This window comes from Pyrus communis, chromosome 11 (genome assembly GCF_963583255.1).
Source record: "Pyrus communis chromosome 11, drPyrComm1.1, whole genome shotgun sequence".
In the NCBI taxonomy this organism is placed as follows: domain Eukaryota; kingdom Viridiplantae; phylum Streptophyta; class Magnoliopsida; order Rosales; family Rosaceae; genus Pyrus; species Pyrus communis.
In genome coordinates this window covers 7,917,851-7,931,499 of record NC_084813.1, presented here as the reverse complement: position 1 = coordinate 7,931,499, position 13,649 = coordinate 7,917,851, and the positions used below count along the sequence as shown (strand labels likewise).

Here is a 13,649-nt window from a genome sequence, read left to right as displayed (position 1 = left end):
CTGGGACATATTGCTTTATTGAAGGAAAAAGATTAACATCAAAGTTTGAAAGAGAAATTGAAAAGAAAACACAAACTAATAACATTCCGTATAACAGTGCATGAACTGACACCATAAATTAATTAATTACGTACTAAAGAGATAGATGAATTTTTTACCAAAAAAAGAGAGATATGAACTAATTAAGACAGTGCATGAACTTCTTTAATTTTCCAGAAACGTATACTGATCAATAGCTTTGTTAGTACAAGGGCATATATGAAACACCACCATCCAAATGCACAGTAACCCACCAAACTAGTTATATTTATATTTTAGAACGGTATATTTCAAAAAGAAATGCATGAACTCTCCAACCAAAAATAAAATAAAATAAAATAATATACATGTAGTAATTTTCTTGAAACTTCTACAGTACGTGAAATTCTATTTTGGTTTTAACTTAACAAACATATGATTCTGTTTTGGGGTGGAGGGCTTGGACAACTTGTCACTATCTTGTCCGCCATCTCTATATATACTCACTAAACCTTATCTTTCTTTTATATCATCATCCTATGTTTTCAAGCAACAAGTACTACCACCATTATACTTGTTTCTAATCCTATATCCTAAATCTTCAGAACACCCTTAATTTTCTTCCAACCACACAAAGCACAGCCCCAACCCTCATATCTCTCTCTCTCTCTCTCTCTCTCTCTCTTCCCCCAATTGAACACAAAAACTCTACTGATCAATATGCCTGCAAGACTCTCTGATGCCTTCAAATCCCACCCTGTCAACCTCCAACTCAAACACCCAGATTTCAACTCATTACATGAATTGCCAGACTCCTATGCATGGACAAACAATGATGATCACTACCCATCTTCCCTAAGCTCATTTGGGGTAGACGATTCTGTTCCGGTCATCGATCTCTCCGAACCCAATGCTCTTAAGCTCACAGGCCATGCATGTAAGACTTGGGGAGTCTTCCAAGTCACTAACCATGGCATCCCACAGAAGCTTCTTGATGACATTGAGTCCGCAGGCAAAAGCCTTTTCTCTCTGCCAGTCGAGCAGAAGCTCAAAGCCGCCCGACCGCCGGACGGCATTTCAGGCTATGGTTTTGCTCGGATATCTTCGTTTTTTAGGAAGCTCATGTGGTCTGAGGGGTTCACTATTGTTGGCTCACCAGTTGACCATTTTCGCCAACTTTGGCCCCAAGATTACGAAAAATTCTGGTATTAATCACATTAATTAACCTCAATATTAATATATTTTTAGTTTGTTGTTTTTTGGGTTCTTGTTTTGGTTGGAGAATACTATGGCCGTGTAGGCAAAATGCCAATTTCTTTACCATAATGCAAGTTGCAAAAGAACTGTAAGTGTGTGATAATATGGTAAAAGATTATGGACCCACTAAAGAAGATTTGGTATGTGAGAAATAACCAACATAGCCTCCTTGAGATTAGTTTTGAATGAGCTATATACATATAAGTGTTCTTTTGACAAATAGGAGTGTTTTTCTTACTGCGTCCTGAAAAATTTTAAAATAATTTTGGGTCATAAAGGCACTTTTTGAATACTTCTTCAAGACATACGTCTAAGTGTTGTTTTAGAAAGTATTTGAATTTTTTTATTATTTTTTTGTATGTAAAAATTTCAACCTATTTTTAATTAAAAAAAAAAAAAACTTTTAGCAAAAACGGTTATGAGGGAAAGTGCTATCTAGAGATGCGGTCCCAAAGAGATTAAATCTGTTTACTAGCGCATCTGTGTTATATTATGTAATGTTATGTATTATACAGTGTTTTGATTTTTATTTTCTCTTGTTTTATTTTTGTAGCAATATCATTGAGGAATATGAGAAGGAAATGAAAAGGCTTGCTGGGAGGTTGATGTGGCTTATGCTTGGCTCACTAGGCATATCCCCGGAAGATGTAAAGTGGGCTGGCTCGAAAGGTGAATTCAAAGGTGCATCAGCTGCCTTACAATTGAATTCTTACCCGGCTTGCCCAGAGCCAGATCGGGCCATGGGTTTGGCTGCACATACGGATTCTACCCTCCTCACAATCCTCTACCAAAACCATACTAGTGGTTTGCAAGTGCTTCGAGACGGCACCGGATGGGTCACGGTTCCACCAATGCCCGGTGCTTTGGTGGTCAATGTTGGTGATCTCATCCATATATTATCTAACGGGGTGTACCCAAGTGTCCTTCATCGGGCTGTAGTTAATCGCACCCAACATCGTCTATCCATCGCTTACTTATTCGGTCCCCCGGCTAGTGTCCAAATCTCACCCCTATCAAAATTAGTTGGTCCAAGTCATCCTCCTCTCTACCGGCCAATTACTTGGAATGAGTACCTTGGCACCAAAGCAAAACATTTCAATAAGGCACTTTCATCGGTCAGACTTTGTGCTCCTCTAAGTTCATTAGCAGATGTAAATGATCATAACAGCGTAAAAGTCGTCTAGGGTAAATAAAATGTTTACATTTTCTACAAAGGAAGTACTTTTTTTTTGTGTGAATTTTTTGCCCTTTTTGCGATTGGTTGGCCATGTTCTTGGGAATTCTCATGTCTTGGAGCTTTATGGGGTGCAAATATGCAACACAAACAAGGAAAAAAATAAAATAAAATTGCACATTACAATCTAATGGAAAAATTGAATAAAAAAATCTCCAAAAGCCAAAGCAAATGAATCAAATATATTAAATCAAATCATATTAAGGGATACAAACAAAGAGTCCCTTCTGGCTGCTGGTGTCCTTTGTCCTAGGGTTTGGAAGAGAGAGGAAAAATTGCTCAACTTGAAAATTCCAATAAAAGACACATAAACTGAAATTTTTTTTCTGCCCCGGGTACAAAGGGAGATCCCCTCCAAAGAATAGGACATGTATCGAAAATATATGGTGCTGAAAATCAAATCTAATTAATGGACAAATAAAACCCAACCTTTTATTTCCCACAAATCTATTACAAGTTAGAAAAATAAAACATGAGGCTGTGAATTGTAATGATTGTCATGTTGATCTCAAGAAAATCAGGCCAAAGCTGTCGCTTGTGATAATCGCTTTCTGTGTGATTGAACTCAATAAATGCGAATGCAGAATTATTTTGTAAAAGACAAACATATTTATTGTCAGGCATTTCTATGCCCTAAATTGTCCTGTGAGCTGCACGAGCTTATAGCATTGTCTCTGCCACCACGTTCTTCTTGGCATTGGCTAGCAATTAACCCTAAAACGTTCCTCTCCGTTATCATGCGATGAGGCAGATTTTTACCTTTTTGGCTTAAATTTTCCTATCTTTCTCATCTTTGATAAGGAAGCTTGTTTCCTCACCTCACATTTCTCAATTAATCTATGTTTCAATATCAGAAATCACCATTGGCCAGGCAAAAGTTTGCGCGACAAACTAATTTTTGTCAGGTTATCAAGATACTTTACCCGACGAAAAAAAAAAATAATTGGGGCGAACCTAGTCAACTTTTAGGGTTTTGTCAAAGGCTTTGTGCAACAAAAATATTTTGCAAGGCAAAGTATGTCTTGTCGGGCAATATTTAAGCGCCAAGAGAAAAAATTGGCGCGTAATGTGTCACTATTTGCTCAACGAAAGTTTTGTTCGTCGGCTTATAGAACTTTTTCCGATGAATCTTTTTGTGGGGCAAAGTGTACTAGTGGTTGAGCAAAGGTCCACAATGACCTGTCAAGAAAACCATCAACACTTTTTTTGCTCGACGGCGTTCCTAACTTTGCCCGTAGAACTTTTTCGTTGGGCAAAATCTTATTCATTAAAGGGTATGTGCCTTATCTTTCTCCTTCTCCTTTCTTTTCTTCTTCCTCCCCCGTGCCGTTGCATCCCTGCTTGCAAAAATCTCTCTCTCTCACTCACACTCACACCCACCTCATCACCCATATCTCCCCCATCCTTCCCTCTCCCAATTGATTTAAGGTTTTTTATTTTTTTAATTTTTTTTAATTTTTTTTAATTGTGTCGTTAATTAATTTTGTTTGTTGTAGGTCTATGATTGGATTGAAAGAAAATTAAAGGAAAGGTATTGCTAGTAGAAAAAACTATTTCCGTGACAAAACTTTCCGCGACGAAATATGGTACATTTCACAATGAAACAAGGGTTTCGTCACGCAAAAACATGTTGACCAAAAAAAAATATTAAACACTTTATGTGACTAATATATTGGTTGCGCAAAAGGCCTTTGCACAACGACACCGATTGTTCTTCGTGTAAAGGCTAAGAAAAAACTAGGGCAGGGAAATTTTAGGTGCCAAACTTTCGCGCGATGGACATTTTCATGCGAAACCTTTGCGCAACACGGTTTTTGTTGCGCAAAGCGATCTCGAAATGGTCGGTGACCCATTTAAGACAAAGTATTTACTACAAGGTCTACTGCAAACTGTTGAGCGGCAAATTATTCGTAGTGCAAAGTCAGCCGGTTAGCAATTTAAGGAGTAGTATTTTTTGCGGACTTTGCATGACAAATGCTTCGTCGTGGAAAGGTTCCACGGGTTCCTTAAAATCACAGATTCACTCTCCCTTTTTCTCACATACTTTTTCCCAAAATCCTAAAGTTCCCCCGTTTTCTTCTTCCCCTAACCTTTTGATTTCCCAATTATTTTTCGTACGATCGATATGGCCGATTCAGCTGCTCCACCAATAAGAGATGCGAGGGAGAAAGATCTCATAAAGTTGATACTAAATTTTGTGTAGATGTAATAGTTTTATTTTTATTTTTTTGAAAAAATTATTAGATGAATTACTTAATTTGATTATGAATTTATATTTTTTTTGTTGACAAACATACCAAGAGAATGTCGGTGCGGGGCTCGGATGGTGATTGATGACCGGCCTAAGCGAATAATCTATGATAATTTCAAGTGATCTAAGATGGAGGCTGACGCCATGCTTCGGCACGATGCTGGGTACTAGTGCGGAACAATTGTTCTATGGAGTGGGTCTCTTGAAAAATAATGCCGGAGGAGTTGAAGAAGTATATGTTGGAGGAGTTATTAGTAAGTGCGAATTAATAAACTAATAATTATTTTTGTTAAATAGTATTATTATAATGATTAATAATTAATTATTTTTGCATAACAGGGTACTTATGTTATTGATGAAATTGACCCAAAGCTGATGAAGTCCATGGATAACATGTTCAAAAGGTGTTTCTAGGAGTGGAAGTATGATGTCGAGCGATATGCAGAAGTTCAACAAAATCCTGAAGTACAAGCGCAATAGAAGTGTTATTTTATTTTTATGGGCGAATAATTTTCTTTTTTAAGTATGTATTTGTGAACTGTATTTTTAAATATTTATGTAATTTGTTTTGGATTAAATTTTAAGTTTAAGTAGTTATTTGGTTAATTTGATTTATTTGGTTAATATAATTTGATTTATTTGGTTAATATAATTTGATTTAAGTTTTAATTTGCATAAATATTGAATTTAAATATTGGTTTGGAATTTCGGTAACATCTCTTTATGTTCTTCGAGTGCCATACATGTATTTTATATGTATGTCTTGCACTTGGAGAACTGTAGAGAGATGCTGCCGAAAATTTCCCACATCAAAATCTAGTCCTATGTAGTCGTAAATTACATCACACAACGATGCATTCTTGAATGGCATAGAGCCCTTACCGGAAGCATAAGATGACGGTATCTTGTTGAAGTTGTTGTAATCATTGTACTTTTTATTGTGCTCGCAGCCAAAGGCATAAGGTGACAATATCTTGTTGAAATTGTTGAAATAATTGTACTTTTTATTGTGCTTGCAGATATTATGGACATATAGTGGATACCGAATCTTAATAGATGTGCAAACGAATATTTGGATGGAATAAATGATTTTATTGAGTTCTCAATTAAACACTACCCGGAGTCAACTAGAATCTGGTGTCCATGTAGAAGGTGTAACAACACATTAAGAGAGACATTTGAAAGTGTTCCATTTCATCTAGTAAGAAATGGGATGATAGAGACCTATACTACATGGAATCATCATGGAGAACAATTAGACCATGCTTCGTCTTTAAACATGACAAGAGTGGATAATGTTGTACCTAATGTGGATCCTAATGAATAAGTTATGGATATTCTAAATGACGCTTATCCATTTGCCTCAACGAACACCAATGAAGAAGGAGAAGATGATGTGCCTCTACCCATGGACAATGAAGCATTCCATCAAATGAAAAACTATTAAAAAGTGCTAGACAAGAATTATACCCGGGTTGTAGAGTTGATGCATGACCATTGTAGAGTCGATGCACGGCAAAATAAAGTATCGTATGTCGAATCAATGTTTCGATTACTTTTTGGGAGTTTTTAAGAGGATGCTTCCAAAGGACAAAGTGCACAGAAGGTGTTCAATGGTCTCAGATGGGGTTACGAAAAAAATCACGCTTGCAAAAATAATTGTTTATTGTTCTATAAGGAGAATAAAGCGTTGGATAAATGCCTTGTATGTAATAAGTCGAGGTTCAAAATAACATCTTAGAATAGAACGACGAAGATCCCACAGAAGATTATGGTTCTGCCATTAAAGCTTAGGTTTCAGCAATGATTATATATGTTGACGTATACTGTAAGCGACATAAGATGACATACAAAAGAACGGGTAGATGATGATGTGATGAAGCATCTTGCAAATGGATAAGCATGAAATGAGTTTGATCGGATGTACCCCAATTTGCAGTTAAGGCTAGGAACGTCAGATTGGGACTTGACATTGACAAATTCAATCTATTCGAGATTTTAAACCAACACCACAACACTTGGCTGATCATTGTATTTCCATATAATTTGCCGCCTTGGAAATGCATAAAGAAAGAATATATATGATGACTCTATTGATTAACAAGGACCTTGATAGGTTCATTGATGTTTTTCTTTGCGGCCCTTCGTCGATGAGCTAAAAGATTTATGTGAAAATAGTGCCCACACATACGAAAAGTTTACTAGCAAGATGTTCACTTTGGGGGTAGCAATTATGTTGACTATAACTGATTTTTTTGCTTATGCAATGGTTTCCAATTGGAGCACTAAGGTTATATGACATGCCCAGAATGCAAGGAGAAAGTAACATCTTCTTGGCACATCGAAAAAGTTTGTTAACTTGATCATCAGAGATGGTTGCCATGGGACAATGAGTGGCGTCAAAATGATAAACAATTTGACAGTACAATAGAGGCTTGCCTAAGATCCAGAAAATGATCTGGAGATGAGATTTTGGAACAAGTTAACTGTTTGGATTTTAAAAGTGAGACACAACCATGATGTTATGCATGTTAAGAAAAATGTCATCGACATATTGATGGGCACAATTCTAGGTATCAAGGGAAAGACAAAAGACACGATCAAAGCTCATCTCAATCTGGAATAAATGGCATAAGGCTTGGTTCATGGATGAATATGGATGGTGACAAAGCCATAAGGTTCTTTGCGTTTTTTTAAGCCAAAAAAGAGTTTTTAAAGTTTCTATCTTCTGTAAAGTTTTCAGATGGGTATAATTCAAATATTGTGTGTTGTGTGAACGTTGACGATGGTAAATTTTCTGGACTAAAGAGTCATGATTGCCATGTGATTCTACAATGCTTACTTCCAGTTGGTATTCGACACTTCTTGCCTGAAGATGTGGTGAAGCCAATCATGTTGTTGTCCAGATTTTTTCATAATTGATTGCAAGTCATCGTGAAAGTCGAACATTAATTTGTTCTACAACATTGTCCAAGTCTTGTGCAAGTTTGAACATATATTCATCCAGTTTTCTTTACAAGTATGATCCATGTGATAGTTCACTTGTCGAATGAGGCATTGCTTGCTAGACCAGTCAACTATCGATGGATGTATCTAATAGAAAGTTGTATACTCATCCAAAATTTGTTTATTCGTCATCAATGGATGCTTTGACTCATTTGTATCATAAATTTTTAATTTTACAGGTTTCTTGGCAAGTTATAAAAAAGTATACAAAATAGGCCAAAGGCCGAATGATCAATTATAGAGGCTTGGAATGCATATAAGTTACGTACATTTTATGGAATGTATCGACAAGATATTGAGACGACTTTCAATCGTCTCTAGGGCAATAATGGCGGGGGTGTGGGAGAGGAGAAACTTTTTATTTTTGCCCAGTTCGAGGCGAGTCATTTTTCAAAAAGGATGTGGAGGTAGCATATTGATTCACACTTAACAATTGTGACGAGACAATGACATACCTGGATAGAAGCTGGAACATCCTTCACATTTATATGCCTAAAAGCACCGTGAATTGTTTCCTCATTGGTTTCTCGAATATGTAAGTTTTATGTGTTTGTATTGAACATATTGGACAAATTTCATCATTGTTTTTCAATTTGGTAAAACTAACAAGTTAAGTTTTTGTATTATATTAAGTGAATAAATTGAAGGCATTGGATTTGCCCTTTTACACTGAAGAGTGATATAACTTGGTGTTCGGGCTGATTTGCACTGAATTGTTCTCAGGGTGCCATCTTAAGATGTTAAGTTCTTGGGCGCTGAACATGATGACAAGTTGTCTACACAAAATAACGGGGTCCATGTCCTAGAGGCAAAAGTAGAGACATTGATTTCTATGAAAAACTAACAAGTGTCGTACAATTGTTTTATAAAGACCGTTGCCAAGTTATCCTGTTTAAGTGTCGATAGCTTGAAACAAACCCACAGAGGCACACGAGTGTTAAGGGAGACCATGATTTACTATCAGTAAACACTAACATAACTCGGTACTATGACGACCCTTACATTTTGGCAAGTATGGCAAAACATATTTTGTATGTAGATGACCCTAAGGGCGTGAATGATTTGAATGTTGTTCAGAAGATTGATCATAGGAACATATATGCTATTTTAGACCTAGATCATGTTGATGATGACGGCAATAGCTTCACTGAACAATGGCCCGAATCTTTGATAGAAATTGGTGCAGAAACACTTTGGGATACAAATCTTGTCCAAGAACCGTTTCAGATAGCAGGAGTTGTTGAAATCGAAATACCGATTGAGTCAATAATAATTAACCTTGGTGATCTTTCGCGATACAATGCAGCAGAGGTCGCCAACGACGACAGTGACGTACCTATCAACGAGGAGGAGTGAGACTCTCAAAATGATGAAAGTGACGATAGTGAAAGTTATTATAGTTTGGATGAGGATTAATGTAAATTTGTGAATTTTCTTGTAAATTAAATTAAATAATATATATTGTGATTTATCTATCTTATGTGTAAAATAAATATTATTTATTAAAATTGTTATAAAATAAATTTAATGATATAAATAAAATTGTATATTTATTTATAATATTTGCACGACGAATATCCTTACATTTATTGTGCCAGTACTCTTTACGCGATGAATAACCTAACTTTCATCACACATGGTTTAATTTTTTATGAAGTGAACCAAATTTTTGGAAAGTTTCAATTTAAATTTTCAGACCCTTGCGCAACGAAGTACTTCCATTCGTCACATAAAGAGATTAGCATGATGAATAATCATGACTTCGTTGAGTAAGGGTCTGAAAATTTGGCGCCCCTCGAAAAACTGGTCGGGGTATTCTAATCTTTCATTAAAATTTGTGCAATGACATTTTGTTGCATGACGGAGCTTCGTTGCGCAAAGTGTATAGTATTTTATTTTTTACAAAAATTTTACTAATTTGAAATTATGTATCTCATTCAAATTTCGCATTGAGCTTGTGATATATGTGTCCCATTACTAGAGTAATCCAATGAAAGAGGATATTAAAAAAAAAAGATCAAACAAGATTCACTTTTTATTATTATTGAGGTAATGATTTTTTTATTTTTTATAAGGGTATTTCCTTGAAAGAACAAACTTTTTAAATTTATATAAAAATATATAAAAAATGAGTTAATTTGATGAAATATTGATATTTTTAATACCGAAATTTGTACTCGTCTTTATCATACTTCTTTTGTTTTCCAAGAAGATGGGATCATTAAAAAAGGAGTTTACAACTTGAGAGCCCTCTGCTTCATTTATGTCTCTCCTTTTGAACTCCTTCATCTGCTCTATCTCAAACCCAGTCTTCCTCACCCACTCTCACCTCTCTCACTCACTCTCACCCTCGTCGTCACACACACTCGTCGACTCTCACCCTCATCACCACACACCCATCTCCGGCGCTCCACAGTCCCACACCCACGCCCACAATATGGTCCACCCATCTCCGCATCTAACAAGGTAAGGATTTCAATTTTGTTTTTAAATTTAATTCAATTTTCATTCGGGGTTCCAGTTTATAGAGCATTAGATTAGAGAATTTAGGCTTCAATTTTAGGAGGATTAGGGTATAGGAGCTACGGGTTGGATTTTTGGAGATTAGGGTTTACAATTTTTCAGATTTTAGGGGAATGGGTGGTGCGGGTTGTTTAGGATTTTTGCAAATTTAAGTTTTAAATTTGTTAAGTATTATCATTTTTAGTTGTAAATTAATATTTTTTTTATTAATTTATGTATTAGTAATTTTAGGATTTAGTTCAAGTTTAAAATTAGTAATTTCAGGAAAATTTTGTTATTTTTAGACTTATGATTTTAGTTGAAATGGCTAATTTTAGGATTTTAGTTCTAATTTATACTTGAAATTATATTTTTTGTTGAAATTAGTAATTTTAGGATTTTAGTTCTAATTTGTATTCGGAAGTATAGTTTTACTTGAAATCAGTAGTTTTTGTTGTAGGCCTACTTAACTGAACAATAATAGAGAGATTGAGAGAGAGGGTACGACAAAGTGTAGAGAGAATTGAGTGAATTATGAGGTTTGTTTTTCTCACTCCATTGTACCTTTATTTATATTAATAGGGAAGGTTATTCCATACCTTAATAGGATTACAACTCTAATAGCATAATACCTAAAGTATAAGATATGGTAGAATTCCATAATGATTTCCTAGGATTTACACAATCACATTCCTAAAGTATTAGGACTACAACACTCCCCCTTGAGTGTGTAAATACTCAAGTAAATGTGCATCAGGTCTTCAGTGATGAAGTAAGTTCAATTGATGAAGTTGTTGACAAAGCGAGTGAATGCGAGTCTCAAATCGACGGAAGAATGCATAAAAGGTAAAACTCACAAAACCTCGATATGGTTAAACCTAAGGTGGGAGAAAAGCCATAGACTAAGGATAAACATGAGAAGTCACATTAAGTTAAAACTAAACGTCATACGAGACAACAGTAGGAAACCTCACTAGGGTATTGTAATACCTTGATTATCTTTAAATATATGATTTAGTTATGAAATTCAAATTAATTGATGATTATGAAATCCAAGTGAAAGGAAATGTGAAATCCTGTTCTCATGTTTTATTATTAAATTAAGTATGCTATGTCGTATTCAGAGTTATGACGTATTTATATTCATGGTGTTTAATTTTTTTTTTCTTTTTTCGATAAGTTAAAAAGATGTGAATGCCCTTAGTTGGCTAAACAGAGTTATACGGGGACATATTTTATCCTTATATGTTTTGGCGTTCTTGGCATATTTGGATAAAGGTCAATCCTATGAGCTCGTGGGCAAAATCCGTTCTCCAAATGGAGTTATAATGAAGAAGATATAAACAAACAAAGACAAAGGAATTTTGGTCAATTTGACCCTTCAATTCTTGAAGGCTCCAGCTTTGCTGGAGCAGGGATGGGTGTGATGAAGCCACATGTGTGGCTGTAATGGAAGAAGAAAGGAGAAATGAGGGAAAAGAGGGAATAGGCTGCTTAATAAGAAGAGAGGAAATGAGAGAAAATGGGAGATTGACCAATGAGAAGGGGAAGAAATGAGGAAAAACAGAGAAAGGGGGAAGCAGCCAACCTGGGTTGTCTCTTTGACCCGTTTCCTTACATGAACTAACCCGACTGCGCCATGAAATCCAGCGCTTTCTCCGACCATTTTTTGACAAACTGCACCAAGCTACCACCTGGAAACTCATCCCGACTTATCCTCTTCCATTTATACCAAAAACCTGACTCAATTAGGTCAAATTTCATGAAAATCGATGTCGACGACTTCGAGAGTACCCCAGCGACTATCTGCTGTTCTTGCGACCTTCATTGTCGATCACCATCACCAAAAGACCTCTCTTGAACACAGAACTAAGGCCCAAACAAGTTTGGGAGGAGCGGAGCCACAGATTAGAGAATCGAAGCTCACCTTGTAGACATCGAAATTTCGATGAAATAAATGTTAACCCATGCATTAAAGTTTCGACTTGTCAGGGCCTAAATAGCATGCACCATGTGTCGCATAAATTGTACACATGGTATGTGACTCAACAAAATCAAACGAGTCATCAAGAAAGACACGTGTCAACATTTGGCAGAAAGAATTTATTTGATTTAATGTTAATTAAATTAAAAACCAAGGCTTGAAAAAGTCTATAAATAGGAGGAAGAATTCATTCATTCTCACCAATTTACAAACCAACACATTCATACATCCAAAATCCTTGAAGCTTTGAAACTCCAAAGCTCTTAAGCATCCAACCTCCCAAATTCCCAAGAATTCTGAAGAATCGAGAAAACACTATTCGTATTTCGCCAAAACCTTTGAAGAATCAACAAGCACCCCTACACGTGCTGGTTCTTCCTTCGTCACAAGCCAAATCCTTGAGGTCCTCGTTCATCTAAGATCAAGTCACTGCGACCCTTGAATCAACAAGCACCATTACACGTGCTAGTTCTTCCTTCCCAGCATGCCAAATCCTTGAGGCAAGTGTTCATCTAAGATCAAGTCACGTGACCATTGGATCAACAACCATCACAAGAATCAACAAGCACCGCTACACGTACTGGTTCTTCCTTCACTACAAGCTTAATCCTTGAGACAACCGTTCATCCAAGATCAAGTCATCGCGACCCTTGGATCAAAAACACATCCATACATCTACACCTCATGGAGATTGAATCAAAGGATCAAGTTTAAAGGAGATTGTAACTTACAAATTCATTAATACACAAATATTTCTTTGTACACGTGTTCTTATCTCATTTGTCGTAGGAATCTTCGTGTTTACAAATTTGGCACGCCCAGTGGGACCATCTCTACCTTTTATATCTTTCTCCGTTTAAGAAAGCCAAACACACTTCGAAGTTAATGGTATCAAGAAATGATTAAGCTATTCCTGCAATTAACACGAAGAACAAGAATATTCTTGCCGCAAGTGGTGGCACTTGGGGCGTCACAACCCGAAGCAAGGCAAAAGCTCTTACTGTCGTGCCTTCCATCTCTACATCAACTTTGCCGAATGAGCAAGAGCACCTGAGGCATGAGCCCGTGATCACCCTAGCCTCGCTAAGAGCGCCAAGTGAAGAAAGCTTAAGGAGTTACTCCGAGTCGTTGACTTCCGATGTTGACTCAAGCAGTAGCTCGTATCTTGTAGCTATGTGAGTCATAACTACTGGTGCGACTTCAATCGAGGAGAAGTTGCAAGGCTAACAAGGATCGTGGAGGAAAAAGATTTATAGAGTGCTACCCGTCAACCTTTTGGAGGCGTTGCATGATGAAAGAAACAGACAAAAAAGAGGAGCCTCTGGTGGAATAGTCGAATAGAAGCTAGAGGTAGACCGAGCTACCATACTCATGGAATCTCTTTCTATCCAACAGCT

The 13,649-nt window shown here is 36.4% G+C and overlaps 1 protein-coding gene across 1 annotated transcript; it reads left to right on the top strand.

Annotated features, from left to right (window-relative positions):
- Window positions 1-574: 574 nt before the first annotated feature.
- On the top strand, window positions 575-2,619 carry LOC137708767 (gibberellin 3-beta-dioxygenase 1-like). The gene is made up of 2 exons (XM_068447920.1): window positions 575-1,223; window positions 1,829-2,619. Exons 1-2 carry the CDS (start codon window positions 739-741, stop codon window positions 2,457-2,459), a joined length of 1,116 nt encoding a protein of 371 aa, XP_068304021.1. The 5' UTR covers window positions 575-738; the 3' UTR covers window positions 2,460-2,619.
- Window positions 2,620-13,649: the final 11,030 nt, after the last annotated feature.